Raw genomic sequence first — 24,169 nt, forward strand, 5'->3', positions numbered from 1 at the left:
TGATTTGAATTGAAGTATACTGTAATTTCAATTGTACTAATCTGCTCTTGTAGAGAGTTCTTATTGTACACAAGATTGTTTCTTGTGTCTTTGGTTATTGTTTGACAATTTAGGGTTGTTGAATCGTTGGTTACCGAGCGTGGGGTATCGCTTGGAGAGAATGGCTCCATCCTATTTGAAGGAGTGTGAAAACGGTTTGCTCCGCCTGATTAAAAGAGTGGTATAGTGAAATCCTTGGATATATTGCATAAAGCGAGTAGGTAGGAATAGCTGAACCTCCTAAAAATCCAATGTCTTTATCTTCTTCCCTAAATCTTTTTAATTTCTACATATATAAACTTTGTGGATACTCATTTAAATTGCTGAGAATTAATTTGTTATCGAGCATTGCGGAAACTTTAATTAAAGGGAGTATGTTAATTAAAAGGAGTAATGTTGTAAAATAAGAAGGAAATTTATTTTCCACTATATTTTCTCTTTATGTTAAATACCATTTAAAATAAAAAATTATTCTAATATGATTACAAATTAAGAAAAATTAAATATTAAAAATTTCTAAAATTAAAATTTAATAATTAATTAATTTTATTTATTTATTTATTTATTTCTTTATTTATTTTCTTTCTCACTTAATAACCAAACATGAAAAAGTGAAGTATTTTTTATTTTCCTTTAAGTTGTGTAGTTACGTCCAGTTCTGAATAAACTGGACCTCATATTTCTGATCAGGTCTGTTCTCATTCTTCATTCTTCATTCGTCATTCCCTGTTCTCTTTTTAACATCCTACTTCTTCTCTCCCTTCTCATCTGTCCTCTGTCACTTGGCACACTTGATTAGGGTTTTAGGGTCAATGAAAAACATTCTCCCTCCAAGAAAACTAACCCAATATTTTGTATTCTAGAATGAAATAGATTCAGAATAAAAATCATATAATAATTATGTACTATCATAAAGATCAATTCAATTCTATTTTTATTACATCATGTTGACGAGAATTCTAATACTTTTCAAACAAACTATTTTCCTCCCGAGAAAAACATTTTTCATACATAATTTTTTTCCTGCAATAACAACACATTAGAAATGCACTTGCAAGAGTGTAATGACCAATTTCTCTGCTCAAAGTTTTTAACACGCCACATCAATCATCAAATATTACAGTGCTAAATACTCAAATTAAATTATTTCTCGTAAAGAAATTAAAAGGAAAATAAATATGATAAAATAAAACTAGATAACAAGAGGGCCCAATTTCCACCAAAAGCAAAGGGAGAATGGATTCACTCATCTACTGTTTGAAGGAAAGAATCTTTAAAAATACAAATGACTCAAAATAGTGTTCTCCTACAAGGGCATCATCAGCTCTTCACGCTCCCAAAGAATGCGGACAGTGGCACTGGCCCTTCCGCCTCTTCATTGCTATGGCTCGGGCGTTTCGATCTTGACCTATGTTTCCTTTCCTTCTTTGTTCTCTTAGACCTGGATTTTGATCTTCTTGACTCTCTCTCTTCATCATCACTACTAGAAGATTCAGACGATGAACTTGAGGAACTCGGGGGAGATCTCCTTGAGTGCTACAAAGGTAAATTTCAAAGAAAATGCTTAGGAAGAATACAGAAGACAAAAACATGATTAGTTAACTAGTAAACTTGGATGGGGACTAACTAAATGAGTCAATAACAAATTAAAAATCTATTTCCTTGGGTTTAATATTGAGAAGGTCAGAGGCTAATACCACAATTTTCATAAACTCAAATATAGGAAAGAAAGGACCCAAAACTTCTATTTGAGTTGACTTTTATAGCTTCCAGGCAGAGTTGCATCAACTGGCTACAGACATTCTTAATTTTTGAAAATTTTATACAAGGAAAGCAGTTTGTAATTTGTACTGGTGCCTGTTTTTACAAACGCAGTTGCTTTTATCATATTTAAAAGGAAATACTGCCTTTTGGTCAATTTCTAGCGCAGGCAGCTTTATACTACAACCCAACAGATCAATCAAATTAAGTTCTTCCATGAAAAGCTTAAACTTGGGTCAGGAAAACACCAAATCATCATCCACAAGCATGGACCGGAATATTCATCCAATAGACCAGAATACTCATCTCCTTCAATATTGATTGAAATGACATCAAAGCTCCAATTTCAAACCGCAAAGTTCAACGAGCTGTCACTTGCTCAGAATTATCAGGTTACTAATTTTGATATGCACAAAATGGTCCACTTATTACATGATAATTAATTATGTATAAAGAAATTAGAATATGTGTCTGTTTTATTATGAAACACAAAGGATATAATTTTGAACTAGCAACACATTTTTTAAATTTATGTTTGCATTTCTGTTTTCGAATGAACAAAAGAAAAAAAATTAAATGATGGTGTTATTAGGAATTGGAAGGACCTTTCTCTTTTTGCTGCTCCTTTTTTTCGAATCTTTGTCTTTCCTACCTGCAAGATAAATCTCAACTTGAGAGTCCAGATAGCAAGTATTCAAACCAAAACAAAAAACATTTTCCTTACAGAAGTTCTTCAAATATGCTATCTTTTTAAAGAGACTTACTTTTAGAATGGTTCCTTCCATGAGCAAGCTTGTGTGCCCTTTCAGCATCGAGCTGGGCCCTGTACTCTCTCATCATTCTATCTTTATCTGCTTCTAACTCCCCCTTTCGTATTTCGTCTTCCTAAGCACATTTAGTATTACATGACATGCAATAAACATATTTTTATAACAAAGGCGCATAGTATAAAACTCAGAAACATGAAAGCACACAACTAGCATGCATTCTGGAGGCATGCATGAACAAAGTTTTTTCTTTCTTTTTTTTTCTGAAAAAAAAAAATTGTTGTGCAGGACAATGAGTCAATTAAATAACAGTGAAATACTTAAGGTTTCAACTGAAGCATTAACATACAAAAAGAAATAATTCATTTGTTAATGGAATCATAATGAGAAGAAAACTAGCAATATCAAAACTTGATATCACTGATCACTGGATGCCACAACTACTTGAGATACTCCAGGAAAAAAAAATGCTGTAATAAAGGCACAGCTTGTCTCAATTGTGGTTAGCACATGAGAATTCTCGCTTATGGCCCTTTTTTTTTTTTTAGTGTTGCTTGTGATAAGTTCTATCACAAATTATACAAATTGTTCCCCATGGATCTAGGTTGACAGTATTTTTGAAAACATAAACATATTTTATGAGTATTGTAGCTAGTCAGGGAAGCTAGCAAGTACAACACTGTGTTGTTAAGAGAGAGAGAGATGTTAAAAGTCATTATAAGATACTAACCAATCTATAAATTGTCTTTCAAATCCATATGTTCAGCATGTTGTACTAGGCAGAGTGAAAAATGAAATTTACTGGTTTTGATTATCATTCAGTTCAGGAGCCAAAATTTTGGGGGTCAAATTTGCTAGTATTGTAAACTTATTCATGAGAGGGCACAAATGAGGCTATGAAAAACTTGACACGCACACACAATAATCCACTGGAACTAGCCTTACTCTAAAGTCTAGTTTTTTAAAAGTTAAAATAAAATAAAATATTTTAAATTTTTTTATTGCATATACAAATTGTTATAAGTTTGAAAATATCAGATTATGTACATGAGACAAGTGACGTGGCAACACCATTTCAACTCTTCTGCTCTGTCAAGAATTCTCAACATAATAGCAGTGGCATAACATTACAAGTTTGTTAATCTCACCGTACTGGATAGCGACATGCATCTCTGCCTGACCAAATAGAATTATTTAGTTGTTGGATTTCAGACATATTATATGCTTGACCCAATCGTAAGGATGTAAAGCTTAAAGGTCAAAAGCTTAAATCATCAACACAGCCTCTCCAAAAGTGGCAGAAAGGCTGCACATATCATGTTCTCCAAAGACTGCGGACATTGTGTGGAAGAGTTAAGTAGGTTCAACAATACTCAACATAGCTTTAACTAGTTCTCAATTACTGACATGTTGACCAGGTTATCACCCAGTTATTGTCCCACCATGCAGAGTCCAGGAAGGGCAAATCTAGACTTAAATATTCTGTAGTTTTACTTGATACCCAAGACTTTTGTCTGTACATCAATCAGGTAAATGATGATAATTTACCTGTAACTAGGACTTGACAGTCCTGTAGTTGATATTTAACTTCCAAGAGCAATGAAAGACAATGGAAAAAGTAACCAGTTTCTCAAAAATAAACAAAATATACTGTACATAACCTTTACTTTTTTATTTCCTTTTTTTTTTTAATAGAAATTTTTGGTTTAGCTAGTGAAGGCAATAACCTTAAAATGCCATATAGTGCTTCCCATAATTCCATGTTGCTTCGCAGAAAGCTAAAACTAATAAAATGTAAAGCTTCAAGGGGCTGATGAGGCCATAACCAAACTGCAAGGAAAGCACTAATAGGTAAAAAGACCCTTCAGATTATTTTTAACACGCAAGTGCACATTGTTGCAAGAATAAATTAATGTACAGGAACAATGCATGTGCACACACAAAAAAGGGTAAAACACCTAAGAGAATATCAATATAAAATGTGATACAGTCCACCGTGTAGGACGATTAACAGTAAGTTATGTTTGGAGGCACTTGTGCTCTTATCAGCACATAGCAAGATTCAACGCGTTACCTTTTGCTTTCTTTTGAACTCCTCCCAGGTAATTGTGTGAGAAGTGTTAAGGCTAGCCAAACGAGCAGCATGCCACGCTGGTGAATGAAATGAACCATCCACCTGCGACTGTCCTCATCAGTAAAAGTAGAAGAAATAGGACAATCTAGCAATATCTACTTACAGTGCTATCCAACAAAATCATTAATAGAAAGAAGGGAAAAAAAAAAAGATACTAGCAGTATAGAAGAGGTTCCAATTTCCAAGTCAAGGATAATGCATCAAACATATGGACATTACAAAATAGAGGTATATTTTACTGAGCTACATCTTAGTGCTATATAAAAAAACACCACACAAGGACAAATAGAATTTTCTGTTATGCAAGATGAATTAAAATTCTGCCCTAATACCTGTACCTTTCTACACTTTTAAAAGCACCAACTTGATGGTAACTACTAACTTTTACTTTGCATTTTAATATTCAATTTTGTTCTAATTGCATAATTTTCTACATAAAAATCAACTTACGGATATTTTTTTTTTTTTTTTTTTGATAAACAGAAATTTATTAGAGAGATAGGAAAAAAGTACAAGAAGAAAAAAGAAGATAATAATGGAGGATAAAATATCCATTTGAAACAAAAGAAGAGAAGCAACAAACAATGATTTTTACTTTGCATTTTTATTAAAAATTTGTCCTAATTGGATCATACATCCTAGGTTATGTTTGCTACATGGATTGTCAATTCATTGGAATATAATGGAATAAGATGTTGACGGATTAAAAATTAGGGCAAAAGACAATGACCTCTCTGAGGTTTGGCAAAAAGACAGGGACCTCCCCTATAAACAACAATAACAACAACAAAAACAAGTCTTAAGTCCCACTAGGTGGAGTCGGCTATATGAATCATTCTCGCCAATTTATGCAATCATGGACCATTCTTTTGACAAATTCAGAATTATTAAATCCTTACTATCTCATTCCAAGTTATTTTAGGTCTACCCCTACCTCTTCTACTACCCTTAACAGTAACTAATTCACTCTTTCTCACTACAGTACTATGTGACCTACGTTACAAGTGCTCAAACCATCTGAGTCGTCCCTCCATCTTATCTTCTATAAGAGCTGCGCATAACTTACCACAAATATGTTCATTTCTGAATTTATCTTTTAACGTTCTTCCACTCATCTATCTAAGCATTCTCATCTCATAAACTTTTACTTTTTGGATATTTGTTCTTAGTCATCCAACATTCTGATCCATATAGCATAATTGGTCTTACAGTCGTCCTATAAAATTTCCCTTTTAATTTTTAGAGTATTCTTCGATCACAAAACACACTTGAAGAACTTCTCCATTTCACCCACCTTGCTTTAACTTTGCATTACATCATCTTCAATTTCCCTTTTAGCTTGCATAACTCTATCTTATTTCTACTTATCCTAAAGCCTCTAGATTCCAAAGTTTCTCTCCATAATTCTAACTTAGCTTCTACACCGTCCCTAATTTCATTAATCAACGCAATATCATCTGTAAACAACATACACTATGAACCTCATTTTGAATGCTCTTAGTTGGTCCATCACTAAAGCAAAAAAATAAGGGCTCAAAGCAGATACTTGATGTTCACCTATGGTGATTGAAAATTCTCTAGTTTTTCCATCCATAGTCCTTACACTGACAATTACTCCATCGTACATATCCTTAATGACATCAATATACCTACTACATACACCCTTTTTTTCTAAGACTCACCACAGAACTTCCCTAGGCACCCTATCATATGTTTTCTCTAAGTCAATAAATATCATATGCAAGTCCTTCTTCTTTTCCCTAAACTTTTCCATTAATCTTCTTAAGATATATAGATTATGTGGTAGATCTCCTAGGCATAAAACCAAATTGATTTTCTAAGCCCTTCACTTCTAGCCTTAATCTTTGTACAACTATCCTTTCCCGCAATTTCATCATATGACTCATAAGTTTAATTCTATGATAGTTATTATAATTTTGAATATCTTCTTTATTTTTGTATATAGGTATTAAAGTACTTTTCCTCCATTCATATGGCAATTTCTTAGTTTTTATAATTGTGTTAAATAAATTAGTTAACCATATAATTTTGTTATCACCTAAGCATTACCAAACTTCAATTGGGATGTTATCCAATCCTATAGTTTTTCCATTTTTCATGTTTTTTAGTGTAACCTTAACTTTGTTAACTCTAATTTTGAGAATAAATCCAATATTTTTAGTCTTTTCCTCATTTGTCAATTCTAAGCCTTCTATTTGGTTTTCATTGAACAACTTACTAAAGTAACTTCGCCATACTTCTTTTATGTCTTTGTCCTTAACCAAGACAATATCATCCTCACTTTTTATACATTTTACATTTCCTAAGTCCTTACTCTTCCTTTCTCTAGATTTAGCAAGTTTAAATATATCTCTTTCCCCTTCTTTTGTATCTAATCTATCATAGAAACTATTAAATCATCTGTGTTTAACTTCACTAATGACCTTTTTTGCATCTTTTCTTGCCTCTTTATACTTTTCAAAGTTATCCATATTTCTACATTTTTGCCACGTTCTATACCAATTTTTGTCTTTACGGCTTTTTGGACGTCTTTATCCCACCAACTTTCTTTGATATTTGAGAATCTTCCCCTAAATTCAACTAAAATCTCTTTTGCTATTTTTTAATCTACTCCAAAGAGTATTTGTATCTATTCCATCCTCTATAGTTCAATCCCCATCTTTGAACATTTTATTTTTAATTTTTATTGTATTTTCTCCCTTTAGGTTCCACCACCTAGTTCTCTTATACTGATTTATTTTATCCCTTTTCTTCTATTTATTAATACATATAACTAACACTAAAACTCTATGTTGTGTCACCAGTAATAAATTTACAATCATTGCATGATAAACGATCTACCTTCCTAGTTAAGAAAAAATCTATTTGATTTTTATTTTGTCTACTTCTAAAGGTTATTAAGTGTTATTCTCTCTTCTTAAATCCAGTATTCATTGTAATAAAATCATATGACATAGCTAAGTCTAAGATCATCTCCCTAAGCTCATTTTTATCTCCATATCCATATCCTCCATGTATGCTTTCATAACCTTTATTATTCATTCCAACGTGTCCATTCAGATCTCCTCCTATGAATATTTTCTCAGTCCTTGGTATGCCTTGTATAATACTATCCATGTCTTCCCAAAATGTCTCTTAAGATTTTTTGCTACGCCTACTTGAGGAGCATAAGCACTAATAATATTTATTATCTCTTGGCCTAAGACCTCCCCTAAGGTTTCAAAAATCCCCTTGATTTCCCCTGAGATTTCAAAAATATCACAGACCTCCCCTAAGGTTTGCCAAAAAAACACAAACCTCCCATTAAAAGACTTGTCTTTTTATCAATACAATGGGAGGTTTGTGTCTTTTTGACAAACCTCAAAGGGATATCCTTAGAATTCATGAAACCTCAAAGGATGCCAAACCTCAGGGGAGGTTAGTGTCATTTGCCCTAAAAATTGTACAAGAATATAATTAATTAGAAAATAGTGACTTATGCAAAAGTTTGTTTCATTTCATCTAATATGAAATACGATTGAGATAGACATTCCCATGGTAGAGTTTAGTCATTCATTGTCTACAACATATTATGGCTTGATAAATTTTTTGTTTGTCATTTACCTTGTGATAACAACACACTTTCTTTTATAAGCTATCAAATTGTTATACAATGACCATTCTACTCCTAAATTAGCATAATTCGGGTTAAAACCAAATTAACCGAGTAAATTTGGTCGGTTTGGTTCGATTAAAAATTTATTTAGTTTAGTTTGATTTTCATTTTCGTTGAATTTCGGTTTTCGATTTTTGGTTCAGCTTTTGGGTTCAGTTAATTCAGTTAACCGAATTAATCGAATAGTATAAATTAATAATAAATAATTATATATGTTATATATTAAAATATTTTATATATTATATATATACTAAAATTTTATTTATTTTTTATATATTAAAATTATATATATTATATATTACTTATATTATATATATATTAAAATATTAAATCAATTAAAATCAGTTCACCGATTTAATCAAAATTCGATTTGGTCAATTTTGACTTCAGTAAAATATGAAATTTCGATCAGTTCGGTTAATGAGATTTTTAACTGATATTTTTCAGTTAATTTGGTTGAACCAACTGAATGCTCATCCCTAACCAAACATAACCTTCAAACTAAAAAGCACAAACTCAAGGGCAACTTTTTTTTTTTTTTTGGTGTTTTTCAACCTTAAAAGTGCAAGTGGTTATGTTTTGCATTGTTAAAATATTGTTCCACTCTCCTTACTTGTTAGTCTTAGTTTTCAATGTAATCATTCTATATAATAGAAAGGGAGAGAGTTGTACCCATAACTTTTTGTCCAATCCCATAGGATAATTTTCCATTTGTTATAAAACAAAAATTTCACTATGGGAAACAAAGGAGATGCAATGTGGAGGACTACGCATCCTCTAACAAATCAAGGAAGCAAGCAAACAAAAAGAGAGGAAAAATACACAAAACAAAACATTACAATCTCACAATTTATCCATTAAAGAAACACCCTTAAAAAAGTCGTACACAATGCACCAAAGTAGAGCAAGAAAAGTGCCTACTCTAAACCATAGTAAGAGAAGTAACAACACCTTCAAAAGTTATAACATTCCTCACCAACCCAAATGTACCAAGTAAATGAAAAAACCCTACACCATGGTTTTAAATAACGCCTGTTAAGTAACAGAAAATAAGGGGACCGAAAACGTTACGGACCGATATTGCGGAGAGAAAAAAATTCAGTCATAACAGAGGTTACGCTAGCTAACAGTTTGACACTCCGATTTGGCGACTCTACTTGTCTCCTTTGAATCCACCCAACTTTCTCACGATTCCCTGCTTTCCCCCTCTCCCAACCGCTCATCCTTGGCAGATCTACCATTCCAAAGACTAAAATAAAATAATTGTACCTTTGATTTGTTGTTGGAAGCTGAAGAATAAGAAGGATTGTTCGTTGCAGTCGACCAGAGCTTCACCAGTTTACCTCCTCCATTTCTCCGATTTTGAACTTCGAAGCCTAAGATCTGCCCCCCTCAAGCAGTCGCAGCCTCGCGGGCCAGCCTTGCAGCAGCTCTGTGAGTCGCTGCCAGCCCTGCAGCAGCTCCGCGAGTCATCACCAGTACGTCCTGCAACAGCTCCCTCCGCCAGTCGTCACCACTCGCCAGCCCCATCTCTTGTCTTCCGTAGTTCCATCTTCAAGAGTTCAAGAGTTGAGAGACTCGAGACTTCGGGTCTTGCCATCTTGGAGAGTTGGAGTGGAGTCAATGGACTCCTTCAACTTTGAGACTCCTCCAAGCTCCAGCACGCAACCTTATTCGGTTATGCCTTAATTTCCTTATCTCTCACTCTTTAATCTTTACTTCTCAGGTTTCTTGTTTCCCCACCCCCCCTGTTTACTTAAATCTTAAATTAGTATATAATTTATATATTATATATTGCTCTAATTATTTATACATTATATCAGGTTTAACTTTATTTATATATTATATATTATATGAGATTTACCTAAAATCCTAAATTCCTAAATGCTAAGATTTGAAAAATAAATTTAATGGAGGCATTACATGCTTAAAACAACACTTGGTACATAAAAAAGGTCAAGTGGCTAGATGCTCAAATGTAACCATACAAGTAAGAGAACAAGTGATAAAACATCTACAATAGTATGCTGTGAAGAAAAGAGATCAACAAAAAAAGGCAAGAAGAAGTGGAAGCTCAAAATAGAGGAGATTTTTAGAATTTGAGTGATGAAAAAGACTCGGAAGAATAAAGAATGAGATTTGCTTGACAAAAAAACATACAATCACAACAACACTGGGAAGAGAGAGATTTCGAGTAAGAACAACTGGAGGAGGTAATATTTATGAAAAGGGAGGTGACTTTGGCAGTGTTGCTACCAGTGCTTTCAGTAGAGCTCGATTAGTGTTCGAGAAGCTAGAGGTTGTGGACGACAATGGATTAATACCGATGCCCCTAAAGCTAGACTAAGGGCAATGGATCATATTTCAGAAAGATGTAAGAGTGCAAAACAACCAAAAATAAACACTAAGGTATTGAAAGGTTTAAGAAGTAAATTAGAAAAAATAGTTGAGAATTTCCTAATTTATAATCAGATTCCAACAAATGTAGCTGACTCTCCATTTATGCAACCTATGCTTGATGTTGCTGCAAAGGTTGGAAAGGGGGTGAAGGGTCCATCACCCTATGAGGTATCTGAAATTTATATGGAACAAGAGTATTGGGAAATAAAAGATTATATATCTTCTTTTGCTGGAATTTGGAAGGAGAGAGGTGTAACCATTATATATGATGGTCGGAGAGGACTAACTAGAAAACACATAATAAAAATTTTAGTTTACTGCAATACAGACACCGTAATTCATAAGTCAGTAGATGCCTCTGATGTGCCAAGTCGAATAGCTGAATATTATTTCAAGTAACTTTCTAATTTTGATTGTATATTTTTAATTTTCTAATTACTTAACCTACTTTAACTCTATATATCACATCTTCTTCAATTTCTCCTTCAACTTACATAATAGATCCAAGATATTGAAATTACGAGTGCTATTGATTTCTTCATCATCAAGTTTAACTGTCTCCAATAATCCTCCTAGTATTACTGAAATTCATGATATTAAATCGCAGTAGCGGGTAGCGGATGGTGATGGGTGTAACAAGAAGCGGAAGTAGCAAATGTTACATAACGAGGAAGAGGGTGTAGCAGATGTTACATAACAGGAACTGAGTGTAACAGTCGTGAATTTTTTTGAAACAACACAACCTTGTGCATATTAGCGTGCTTGCATTTTTTAAACTATTAGCCCTTCTTAGAAAGAGTTTTAGTGTATTTTGAATCTTTTAAATCGACTAAGTTATTTGGTAAAGGCAACAAGTTTACATTTGTTTTAAACCACAATTAATAGAAAAATTACGTGCGTGTGCATATTTATACTTCTCATTGTTCTTATTTATGATAAATTCTTATGTGTGCTAAATTAATTAATAAAACAAAATACATTATACGCTCCATTAATCTATTAGATACATAAGATATATGAATAATACAAATATAAAATAACTAGAAGAGAAAGAAGGTTGAAGTTGAAAAATATAGAACATAAATATCAAATTAATAATATTATCAAAATAAAATATTTTCCTAACAAGTTAGTATTTTAAATTATTAATTAATGCATCTCTTGTGAGTATTTAAAGAAATAGTAAATTTTGTATCATTGTCATCCTCATTATAATCTTTTCGCCCTCTGTATATGTAGTGATCCTAAAAATTAATTAATTAAAATTAAATTTTAATTTTAACTTAATTAATTTTTAATTTTAAATAATTATTATTATTAATAAAATAATATAATATAGTAATAATGTAATATTATAATAAAATATTTTTTATATATATATATAACCTTCCTGAAGCCTTTGGCTTCACGAAGGAATTACCTTACCTGAGAAGAAAATACAGAAGCAACGCAGCGCAGCTTCATCTCCTCCATCTCCTCTCTCCCACTCTCCTCAATCTCGTCTCCAATATTCGGCCGATCGGAAATCCGAAGATACTGTTGGGTTCCTATCACCGCCACCGACAATCTTACTAGAGCGGATTTATCGTAGGAACGGCGTAAGCATATCTCCTTGGGTAAGGCCAATTTTCACTCTTACCTCAGTTTTTCTTGAACCATAATCCCAATTAACGAACGAAAATTACTAGGAAATTCGCAGGGAGATTCTCTACAATCTAGCCGGAGCGGGTTTTCGAATTGGAGTTTCGGGTACCAATCCTAAATCGAGGGTAAGTTTAATAATTTAGACTTTATTAGGCTATTTAGTGTATTCAGAACCTAGGAAAATTTTAGGAAAGGTTACTCTGTGGATTGTGACGAATAATATGGTGGAATTTGAATTTTAGGGTTCAGGGATTTTGAACGTCATGGGGCATAGGCTGGGGTTTTATCAGACTTTTCAGAAATCAGGTAAAGGGATTAAGTTAAGTCAGGAATTTTATTTAATTTGAACCGATTAAATTAATTAATTAATTTATTCATTTATTTATTTATTTAATAATTTGAAAGTTATTTCGAAAATCAACCATTCAAAATGGATTTTACAAACCTAGGATATATGGTATGGTATTTTGAATGGAAACGAACGGTGGAAAGCTTGGTTGTTTATATGGTTATGTTAAATGTTAAAATCGTGTGGTCGATGATTATATGGTAAGATTTATTGTTTAACTGTATTTGAGACAGTTTGCGAAATACTAGAACTGTTTGTGAAATACTGGAATTTGTTACGAAAAATACTGGAGTTGCTTATGAATAATGCAGCAATTTGGTATGGCAGCCGAGGGCCAAGTTTTAGTTGACGGCTATACACCGGGTCGTATTTTGTGACTAGGGGCCAGGTTTTTGGAATAACGGGAAATATATGTAAATTGATGTTTTAAATGGTATTTTCTATTATCTAAATTGCATGATATGCTTTAGGAACCCTGGGGACCAGTGTATTATGAGCACGGTACCGTTGTTAGAGATTTGTTATGTGGCCGTATGCGCCCACACCTGTGTTGAGAGGTGTATGGTGGCCTTGTCCGATTTGCCTACGCGAGGTGAATGCACCCCCCCAGGTGAAGGCAATCGGACCAACAATTGGAGTTGCGTATACTCGCAGAGTATGTTAGCAGAGAGTACAAATGACTATTGTCTGGGTGGATCCCCCAGGACATTAGTCCAGCCTTCGGGCAGCACAACCCGTGCCATGGGGAAAGTAAATGGCGTGTTTGTCACAAGGAGTGTCTTATATGCATATCTATTAATTTATGTGAATACGAATAATTAATAAAATAATTTCGAGAGCTTGCTGAGAAAGGCGAGTGCCCTAGTAGCAGTAATGGTATTAGACCAAAGGGAAGCTACTTGTATGCCGGTAATCTTCCCTATCATCGACTAATTGTGTGTGTGAGTGTAAAATAAAAATGTTTTCATAAATGTGTTTTTATCTACTTAATGAACTAGTTATTTTTTGTACATGCATGTTGACCACACATTAACATTAACTTAGTCTTTCCCTTACTGAACTGTGCCTCACCCTTACTTTACAAACTATTTTTTCAGGAAATCCTAGAGATCGGATCTAGCAAGCTAGAGGAGCCGGGCTAGTGGTGTAAATTTTATGTAGGTAGTGTGTAGATAGAGATTTTATTTTTGTTTAGTTTTATGGGATGTAATTATGTGAAAATAGATATATTTGTCTATAAAGATAGTTAAAACTCTGGTAATGTAATTTGAAGATTTTGTATTTTATTTCTGTTGCATACATATTTGTATATAAAAATAGTTAAAACTCTGGTAATGTAATTTAAAAATTTTGTATTTTATTTCTGTTGCATATATGTGTTTTATATATGATGTACAAGGCATTAGGTACACAGACGTCACTAAAATAGCACTCCGGGCCCATGTGGCGGGTCGGGGTCGTTACAGGTGGTATCAAAGTCTAGGTTTGCTAGGTTCTGTAGACTTTGAGGATTAATAATTACCAGAGTATAGGTTGAGATAAGATAGGGATAGGAGTAGGTAGGTTAAGATGGGTTTTGATCTAGAAGCTTGGAGGTAGAAATCTATTGACAGACTTCTGTGATTTTCTGAATCAGTCACGAGTTTCAGAAAACCATGGTAAATTCATCGATGGTTTCGTTTCTAGGTTGGGGGATTGGAACTCAAAAAATCAGAAAATTTAGGTTTGAATATTAGGATGAGTGGGTATGCGTGTGAAGTTAATGTTAGGATGTAGATTTTTACCTTAATGGTTTTGTGATAGAATTGGAATATGAATTATTAAATTAGAACCTATATATTAGATCAATTCCATTATTCCATATTTGCATTAATTATTTAAATGTGAAATTTCTAAGTCGATATATATCCTATTTACAGGAGGGATTCCAGGGGAAAAGATGTTGTGATTGGAGGAGATACCTTTAGCGAGGATAATGCTGATGCTTCAACAGTGTTGCGAAATATAGCACGGCAGGCTAGAAAGGAAAATAGGAGGGACTCTAGAGAGCAAGATCAGCTAGTGGCTAATAGGGGTTGCACATTTCAGCAGTTCACCCAAGCGAACCCACCGGCATTTGCAGGTGGACCAAACCTGATCGCAGCCGAAGATTGGATTCAAGAAATAGAGGAGCTGTTGGGGGTGTTGGAGTGTACTGAGGAGCAAAAGGTGAAGTATGTCACTTACAAACTGGTGGGGGAAGCAAAGAGATGGTGGTGATCGGCGAAAATGGTGGAGAAGCAGCGCCCAAGGCTGGAGACTATCACTTGGAGCCGGTTCAGGGAGGTTTTCTTCGACAGGTATTTCCCCGTTACTACCCGAACAGCTAAGGTAGAGGAATTCCTGCAGCTGACTCAGGGCCAATGATTGTGCAACAGTATGCGACCAAGTTTGTGGAGTTATCCCGTTTCGCTCCACACATGGTTCCGAACGAGCCATTAAAGGCGTGGATGTTTGAGAGAGGACTGAGACAGAGAATATGCGCACAAGTGGTGGCTTTGTTGACTCAAAACTTTTCTATGCTGGTGGACCGGGCTATAGTGGTTAAGGCCAACATTCAGGAGGGGGAGAGAGTGGTGAACCAAAAGAATAGGCCCTTGCCTCAGGAGTTTCAGACCAGCACTAGCCAAGGCTCATAGAAGCTGCCTAGTAGTTTCTCAGGCCAGCGATAGGAGATGGGATACCGAGGCCATCAGGGAGGTCCCCAACGTCCTATCTGTTCCAGATGTCATCAGAGGCATTGGAGTGAGTGCAGGAGAGGATCAGTTGTCTGCTACCAATATGAAGAGGCGAGACATCAGATGCGAGATTGTCGCGCGATGTTGAACTACGTGCCACCGCAGCCACAGTATCAAGGAGGTAACCAGGCACCCTGCGGTGGTCACCAGCGAGGTACGGCTCAAGCGCGAGTATGCTCCCTTACGCCGGGTGATGCGAAGAACACCAGCGATGTGGTGACAAGTATTATTTACATACTGTCAGATAGTGTCATTGTATTATTTGATTCAGGTGCAACCCACTTGTTTGTATCTTGGGGATTTGTTAAACTATGTGGATTAGGAGCTAAACTATTAGAGAGAGTTAGTAGTAGGCACACCAACAAGGTCAATGTTAGTATGTAGTAAGGTGATCAAAGATTATCCAGTAAAGATTCAAGGGAGAGTGCTGTCTACTAGTTTGATAGTCCTTAATATGCATGGTTTTAACATTATTCTACGCATGGACTGGCTAGCATCTAGCTACGCTAGCATTGACTGTCGCAGGAAGAAGGTGGTATTCAAACCTCCTGGGGAGCAGGAGTTTGTATTTGTTGGGTCATGTGAGCGTTCGGCACCACGAATCCTTTCTACTATTCAGGCGAAGAGGTTACTTTTGAGGGGATGCCAAGGTTACCTTGCAATTGTGAAGGAAGCACCGAAGGAGGAGCTCAAGTTGGAAGATATCCCAGTGATAAGGGAGTTCTCTGATGTTTTTCCAAAAGATTTACCGAGCTGCCTCCTAATCATGAGGTGGAATTTGCAATTGATCTGATCCCAGGGATAGCACCAATCTCCAAAGCCCCATATAGAATGGCTCCAACTGAATTAAAGGAGTTAAACGAGCAACTACAGGAGCTTCTAGACAAAGGATTTATCAGACCACGTGTATTGCCCTAGGGTGCACCAGTGTTATTTGTGAAGAAGAAGAACGGGTCAATGAGGATGTGCATCGACTATCGGGAGATTAATAAAGTAACAGTGAAGAACAAGTATCCATTACCCCGAATTGACGACCTGTTTGATCAGTTTCAGGGTACGCAGATTTTCTCTAAAATCGATCTGCGATCTGGATATCATCAGGTGAAGATTAGATCAAATGATGTAGCGAAGACTGCTTTTTGAACTCGGTACGACCATTACGAGTTCTTGGTTATGCCGTTCAGGTTGACAAATGCTCCAGCGGTATTTATGGATCTGCTGAACAGGGTATTCCACGAGTACTTAGACCAGTTTGTTATTGTGTTCATAGATGATATTTGGTTTACTCGAGGAGCTCTAAGGAGCGTGAAGCTCATCTGAGACTAGTACTTCAGGCACTCATGGAAAAGAAGTTATTTGTTAAACTTAGAAATGTGAATTCTGACTAGAGCAAGTTGCATTTCTGGGTCATGTGGTATCCAAGGAAGGGATTTCAGTGGATCTAAACAAAGTAGAGATTGTAGTTGATTGGGTAAGACCAAAGAACGTGCAGGAAGTCAAAAGTTAGAAGTTTTCTAGGTCTTGCCGGATACTACCGCCGATTTGTCGAGAGGTTCTCCAGATTATTAAGGTCTTTGACACAACTCACGAGAAAGAATATGAAGTTTAACTGGACCAACGAGTGCGAGCAGAGCTTCCAAGGGTTGAAGCAGCGTCTAGTCACTGCCCCAGTGTTGACCCTTCCATCAGGTGAGGGTGGATTTGTAATCTATAGCGATGCATCGCAGAAAGGACTCGGTTGTATTCTAATACAACAGGGGAAAGTCATTGCGTATACATCTCGCCAATTGAAAGAGTACGAAAAAAACTATCCTACACATGACTTGGAGCTGGCAACAGTTGTGTTGACGTTGAAGATCTAACCACACTACCTTTATGGTGTAAGGTGCGAGATATTTACTGACCATAAGAATCTCAAGTACTTTTTCACCCAGAAGGAGTTGAATATGAGACAGCGCAGATGGTTTGAGTTGATAAAAGATTACGACTGCACCATTAGCTATCACCCAGGAAAGGCGAACGTGGTGGCCGATGCATTGAGCCAGAAATCTGGGGGTACGTCAGTCTCAGCAGTTATGGTTTCGCACCAGATTATGATGGACCTGGAGAGGTTGGGTGTAGAATTGGTAGAAGGGAATCATTAGGCGTTCATTTCTAGTCTGGTGGTTCAATCGACTCTACAGGAGAGAATCAGAATAGCTCAGTGGAAAGATGCAAAATTGATGGAGATTGTAGAGAAGATACGGGATGAGCAGCACATAGACTTTAATGTTTCTAAGGATGGAGTTCTTAAATTTCACACTCAATTATGTGTGCCAGATGACACAGAGATAAAGAGAATGATTCTAAGGGAAGCACACCGCTTTCTCTATACTGTTCACCCGGGTAGCACGAAAATGTATAGAGACTTGCAAGAATTGTTCTGATGGAGTAACATGAAAAGGGAAATTACTAAATTTGTGGGTCAGTACTTGACATGTCAGCAGGTGAAGGTAGAACACCAGAGACCAGTAGGACCACTTCAACCACTGGACATCCCTACGTGGAAGTGGGAACACATCTCAATGGACTTTGTATTGGGATTGGCTTCAGCGGTGCATGGACAAAATGCCATATGGGTAGTTGTTGACAGATTGACGAAGACTGTCCATTTCATTCCACTTAGAACCAGTTACTCCATGGATTAGCTAGCAGAACTTTATGTTCAAGAGATTGTCTAAATACATGGCGTGCCCGTGTCCATCATTTTAGATCGGGATCAGCGGTTCACTTCCCGTTTCTAGAAGAGTTTGCAAGGAGCATTGGGTTCTCAATTCACTTTCAGTACTGCATTTCACCCTCAGACGGATGGACAGTCCGAATGAACAATTCAGATTCTGGAAAATATGCCATGAGCATGTGTATTAAATTTTAGGGGCAGTTGGATCCGATATCTATTGTTGGTTGAGTTTGCAAATAATAACAATCATCAGACCAGCATTGGAATGGCACCATATGAGGTTTTGTACGGTCGTCGGCGCCGATCTCCGTTGTATTGGGATGGAGTAAGCGAGCGGCAGATTTTGGAGCCCGAACTTGGCAGGCCTCTGCAAAAGTCGAACTTATCAGGGAAAGAATTAAAGCAGCCCAGAGTCGGCAGAAGAATTATGCGGATACTCACCGACAGGAGCTAGAATTCGAGATAGGTGATATGATATTCTTGAGGATTGCTCCAATGAAGGGAGTGATGAGGTATGGAAAGAAGGGCAAGCTGAGCCCTAGATACATTGGACCGTTCAAGATCCTGGAGAGGATTGGTTCGGCGGCGTATAGAATAGCATTACCCCCAGCACTATCCAAGATACACGACATGTTCCATGTGCCCATGTTGAGGAAGTACATTCCAGACCCCTCACATGTGATCAGTTATGAATCGTTGGAGATCAGGGATACTTTGGCATACGAGGAGGTATCAGTTCAGATTCTGGATTAAAAAATATATGAACTGTGTACTAAGGATATACCGTTAGTGAAGGTGTTGTGGCAAAATCATGTAGTTGAAGAGGCTTATTGGGAGTTAGAAACGGAAATACGCTAAAAGTACCTGCAGTTGTTCAGCGAGGGCTAGTATCAAATGGGTAAGGGTATGGTTGTATATGGAGGGATTAGAGTAGGTTGCGTAATTAGTGGTGTGTAATTTTAATTATGGATAGTCTTTGGGAAAATTTGTTATGATTATTGTAATTTTCCAAAGGCAGTATTGTAACCACAGTATTCCTCCGCCATAAGTGAGGGTAATTAATAAACGTGGGATGAGGCCACTATGTGGGTGGCTACCGACTCGACTCTTCTATAAACAGGGATCGTGAATTAAAGAGGCGATCAGTAATAGTTAACAAATTTCAAGGACAAAATTTTTGTAAGGAGGGGAGAATGTAGTGATCCCAAAAAATAAAAATTAAATTAAAATTAAAATTTAATTTAATTAATTTTAAATTTTAAATAATTATTATTAATTAAATAATATAATATAGTAATAATATAATATTATAATAATTATTTTATATATATATATATATATATAACCTTCCTGAAGCCTCTAGCTTCACGAAGGAATTACCTTACCTGAGAAGAAAACATAGAAGCAGCGCAGCGCAGCTTCGTCTCCTCCGTCTCCTCTCTCCCACTCTCCTCAATCTCGTCTCCAATATTCGGCCAATCAGAAATCCGAAGATACCGTTGGGTTCCTATCATCGCCACCGACAATCTTACTGGAGCAGATTTATCGTATGAGCGGCGTAGGCATATCTCCTGGGATAAGGTCAATTTTCACTCTTACCTCAGTTTTTCTTAAACCATAATCTCAATTAACAAACGAAAATTGTCAGAAGATTCGTGCGGAGATTCTCTACAATCTAACCGGAACGGGTTTTCGAATTGGAGCTCCGGGGTACCAATCCTAAATCAAGGGTAAGTTTAATAATTTAGACTTTATTAGGCTATTTAGGGTATTCAGAACCTAGGAAAATTTTAGGAAAAGTTACTCTGGGGATTGTGACGAATAATACGATGGAATTTGAATTTCAGGGTTCAAGGATTTTGAACGCCGTGGGGCGTAGGCCGGGGTTTTATTGAGCTTTTTCAAGAATCAGGTAAGGGGATTAAGTTAAGTCATAAATTTTATTTAATTTGAACCAATTAAATTAATATATTTATTTATTTATTTAAGAATTTGAAAGTTATTTCGAAAACCAACCATTCGAAATGAATTTTACAAACCTAAGATATATGGTATGGTATTTTGAATGGAAATGAATGGTAGAAAGTTTGGTTGTTTATATGGTTATGTTTAAATGTTAAAATCGTGTGGCCAATGATTATTTGGTAGGATTTATTGTTTAACCGAATTTGAGACTATTTGCGAAATACTGGAACTGTTTGTGAAATACTGGAATTGTTGCGAAAAATACTAGAGTTGTTTGTGAATAATGCAGCAATTTAGTATGGTGGCCGAGGGACGAGTTTTAATTTACGACTATACGCCGGATTGTATTTTGTAGCCGGGAGCCAGGTTTTTGGAATAACAGGAAATATATGTGAATTGATATTTTAAATGGTATTTTTTATTATCTAAATTGCATGATATGCTTTACGAACCCTGGGGACCAGTGTATTGTGAGCACGGTACCATTGCTAGAGACTTGTTATATGGCAGTGTGCGCCCACACCTATGCTGAAAGGTGTAGGGTGACCTTATCCGATTTGCCTACGTGAGGTGAATGCACCCCTCTGGGTGAGGGTAATTGGACCATCAATTGAAGTTGCGTATACCCGCGGAGTATGTTAGCGGAGAGTACAAATGACTATTGTCTGGGTGGATCCCTCAGGACATTAGTCCAGGCTTCGGGCCGCACAACCCGTGTCATGAGGAAAGTAAATGGTGTGTTTGTCATAGGGAGTGTCTAATATGCATATCTGTTAATTTATATGAATACGAATAATTAATAAGATAATTTCAAGAGCTTGCTGAGAAAGGTGAGTGCCCTAATAGTAATAATGGTATTAGAGCAAAGGGAAGCTACTGGTATGGGCGGGTAATCTTCTCTATCCTCGGCTAATTGTGTGTATGAGTGTAAAATAAAAATATTTTCATAAATGTGTTTATCCACTTAGTGAACTGGTTATTTTCTATACAATAAATGCATGTTGGCCACACAGAGGCATGCATTAGGTCCAAATTTAAACCTGTTATCATTATTCCATAACAATTATGTACATAAAATGGAAAACAGAAATAACAGAAACATTTTCATTATCGAGCTCAAATATCAATTGAACAACATACATTAAGATTCAATAATGTCCATCTTTTCAACATGACCAATAAATGTTTTGGGTGACAATCCTTTCGTCAAAGGATCAGCTATCATACAATCGGTACTAATATGTTCAATTGACACTTAATGTTTCTGTGCGTCTTCTTTAACAACAAAGTATTTCAATTCCATATGCTTAACACCCTTGGAATACTTATCAAACTTAGTCTTTTCCTTACTGAATTGTGTCTCACCCCTACTTTACAAACTATCTTTTCAGAAATCCTAGAGATCGGCTCTAACGGGCTAAAGGAGCCGAGCTAATGGTGTAAATTTTATGTAGGTAGTGTGTAGATAGAGATTTCATATTTGTTTAATTTTATGGGACGTAATTATATGAAAATGAATATATTTGTGTATAAAAATAGTTAAAACTCTAGTAATGTAATTTGAAAATTTTATATTTTATTTCCGCTGCATATATGTATTTTATATATGATGAACAAGGTATTAGGTACACAGACGTCACTAAAGTAGCACTTCAGGCCCACGTGGTGGGTCGGGGTTGTTACAGTATGTATTGAGAATGATTCATGAAAGAGGGAAAAAGTGAGAAGAAAAAGTAAAAAAAGAAAATAATTTTTTTGACGAAACGATCCTGCAGTGATTACGTAACGGTCGTAGCGGCCTTCACGTAACGGTCCGTAACGGCCGCTATAGTCGTGATTTTTCTTCTCACTGATTTTGCGGTGTGTAGAATTGAAATTTACGAGTGCTATTGATTTTTTCATCATCAAGTTTAACTGTCTCCAATAATCCTCCTAGTATTATTGAAATTCATGATTTTAAATCACAGTAGTGGGTAGCGGATGATAACAGGTGTAACAAGAAGCGGGGGTAACGGATGTTACATAACAGGAAAAGGGTGTAGCAGATGTTACATAACGGGAAACGGGTGTAACGGTCGTGAATTTTTTTGGAGCACATACAACCTTGTGCATATTAGCGTACTTGCATGTTTTAAACTTTTAGCCCTTCTTAGAAAGAGTTTTAGTGTATTTTGAATCTTTTAGTTTGACTAAATAAATTATTCGGTAAAGGCAACAAGTTTACATTTGTTTTAAACCACAATTAATAGAAAAATTACGTGTGTGCATATTTTATACTTCTCATTGTTCTTATTTATGATAAATTCTTACGTGTGCAAAATTAATTAATAAAACAAAATACATTATAGGCTCCATTAATCTATTAGATACATAAGATATATGAATAATACAAATATAAAATAACTAGAAGAGAGAGAAGGTTGAAGTTGAAAAATATAGAACATAAATATCAAATTACTAATATTATCAAAATAAAATATTTTCCTAACAAGTTAGTATTTTCAAATTATTAATTAATGCATCTCTTGTGAGTATTTAAAGAAATAGTAAATTTTGTATCATTGTCATCCTCATTATAATCTTTTCGCCCTCCGCCACATGGTATATATTGAGAATGATTTATGAAAGAGGGGAAAAGTGAGAAGAAAAAGTAAAAAAAGAAAATAATTTTTTTGACGTAACAGTCCTGTAGCGATTATGTAACAGTTGTAGCAGCCTTCACGTAACAGTCCGTAACGGCCACTGCAGCCGTGATTTTTCTTCCCATTGATTTCGCAGTGTGTAGTATTGGTAACCCAAAAAACCGATACTTAACGGTGTTACGTAACGGTCGCGGCCATTATTTAAAACCATGCTGAAATTATATTTCATATATTTTGTCTTATTTCTACTTATCCTAAAGCCTCTAGATTCTAAAGCTTCTCTCCATAATTCTTACTTAGATTCTACTCCACCCCTAGTTTCATAAATCAAGACAACATCATCTGCAAACAACATACACCATGGAACCTCATTTTGGATACTCCTAATCAGTTCATCCATCACTAAAGCAAAAAGATAACAGCTCAAAGCAAATCTTTGATATACAACTATTATGATTGGAAATTCTCTAGTCTCTTCACCTATAGTCCTAATACTAGTCATCTTTCCATCACACATATCCTTAATAACATCAGTATACCTACTATATACACCCCCTTTTAAAAAGAAAAAAAATCATATACTGGCCAATTCAAATGCTGCTGGTGATAAAGCCAGAAGGGAGTAAGAAAGTGATTTCATAGGGAATGGTATATTACCAACACCCATTTTTTCAAAGATAAAGTCAAACAATAAAATTCAAGATCTTTTGAATATAATATGATTGAGACTGATAGCACTTAGAAGTCGAGAAATAAGTTCAGACCATGGCAAGACTAAGAAGAAAATGACAAAAAATCTGGATAATTTAATGTACTCTACAAACTATGAAGAGTGGAGTTTGAAGAAGGATTTCTTCCATAAGCTGTTTTAATTCTCGTTATTTTTTTCTCTTTCTTTTCCAGTAGGATTTTCCATCCTCCATTTGTTGCTTTTCTCTCTCTTCATAAATTTTGTGTTACCATACAGAATATAGGCAATAAAACTCAAGTGAGGCAAAAAATAATCTAGGCATAAAGCCAATCTTCTTCTTCTTCATATCCAGGGCTTCTCAACGCCATTTAATTCACAATCAGCAAAAAATTTCTTTACTTTTCATTACTAAACCCTCATTCCGAAATCCCCAATCTTTTACTCCCTCAAAATCTAAACCCCTGGCATCTCCAAAATCTCAAAGATTAGCCACGATTTCAGTTCATTCACTCAAAAATCAGTATTTTTATATTTTAGATCATACTCTTTGGTAATCTTCCAGCCTTCCTTCCATATTCTAAAATCTTAAAATCAAAATTTTCAGA

At 35.5% G+C, this 24,169-nt stretch overlaps 1 protein-coding gene across 1 annotated transcript in view; it reads right to left on the reverse strand.

The window, feature by feature from the left end:
• Positions 1–1,104: 1,104 nt before the first annotated feature.
• LOC131150360 (uncharacterized) overlaps positions 1,105–24,169 on the reverse strand; it is a 30,708-nt gene continuing 7,643 nt past the window's right edge. Inside the window, exons 2-5 of the mRNA XM_058101045.1 lie at positions 4,642–4,743; positions 2,565–2,685; positions 2,406–2,452; positions 1,105–1,575 (exon numbers count right to left, since the gene is read on the reverse strand). Coding sequence (XP_057957028.1) covers positions 1,360–1,575; positions 2,406–2,452; positions 2,565–2,685; positions 4,642–4,743 — 486 coding nt within the window. The 3' untranslated portion in view covers positions 1,105–1,359. The remainder of the gene's footprint in view (positions 1,576–2,405; positions 2,453–2,564; positions 2,686–4,641; positions 4,744–24,169) is intronic.

Source organism: Malania oleifera, chromosome 3, assembly GCF_029873635.1.
Source record: "Malania oleifera isolate guangnan ecotype guangnan chromosome 3, ASM2987363v1, whole genome shotgun sequence".
NCBI lineage: Eukaryota > Viridiplantae > Streptophyta > Magnoliopsida > Santalales > Ximeniaceae > Malania > Malania oleifera.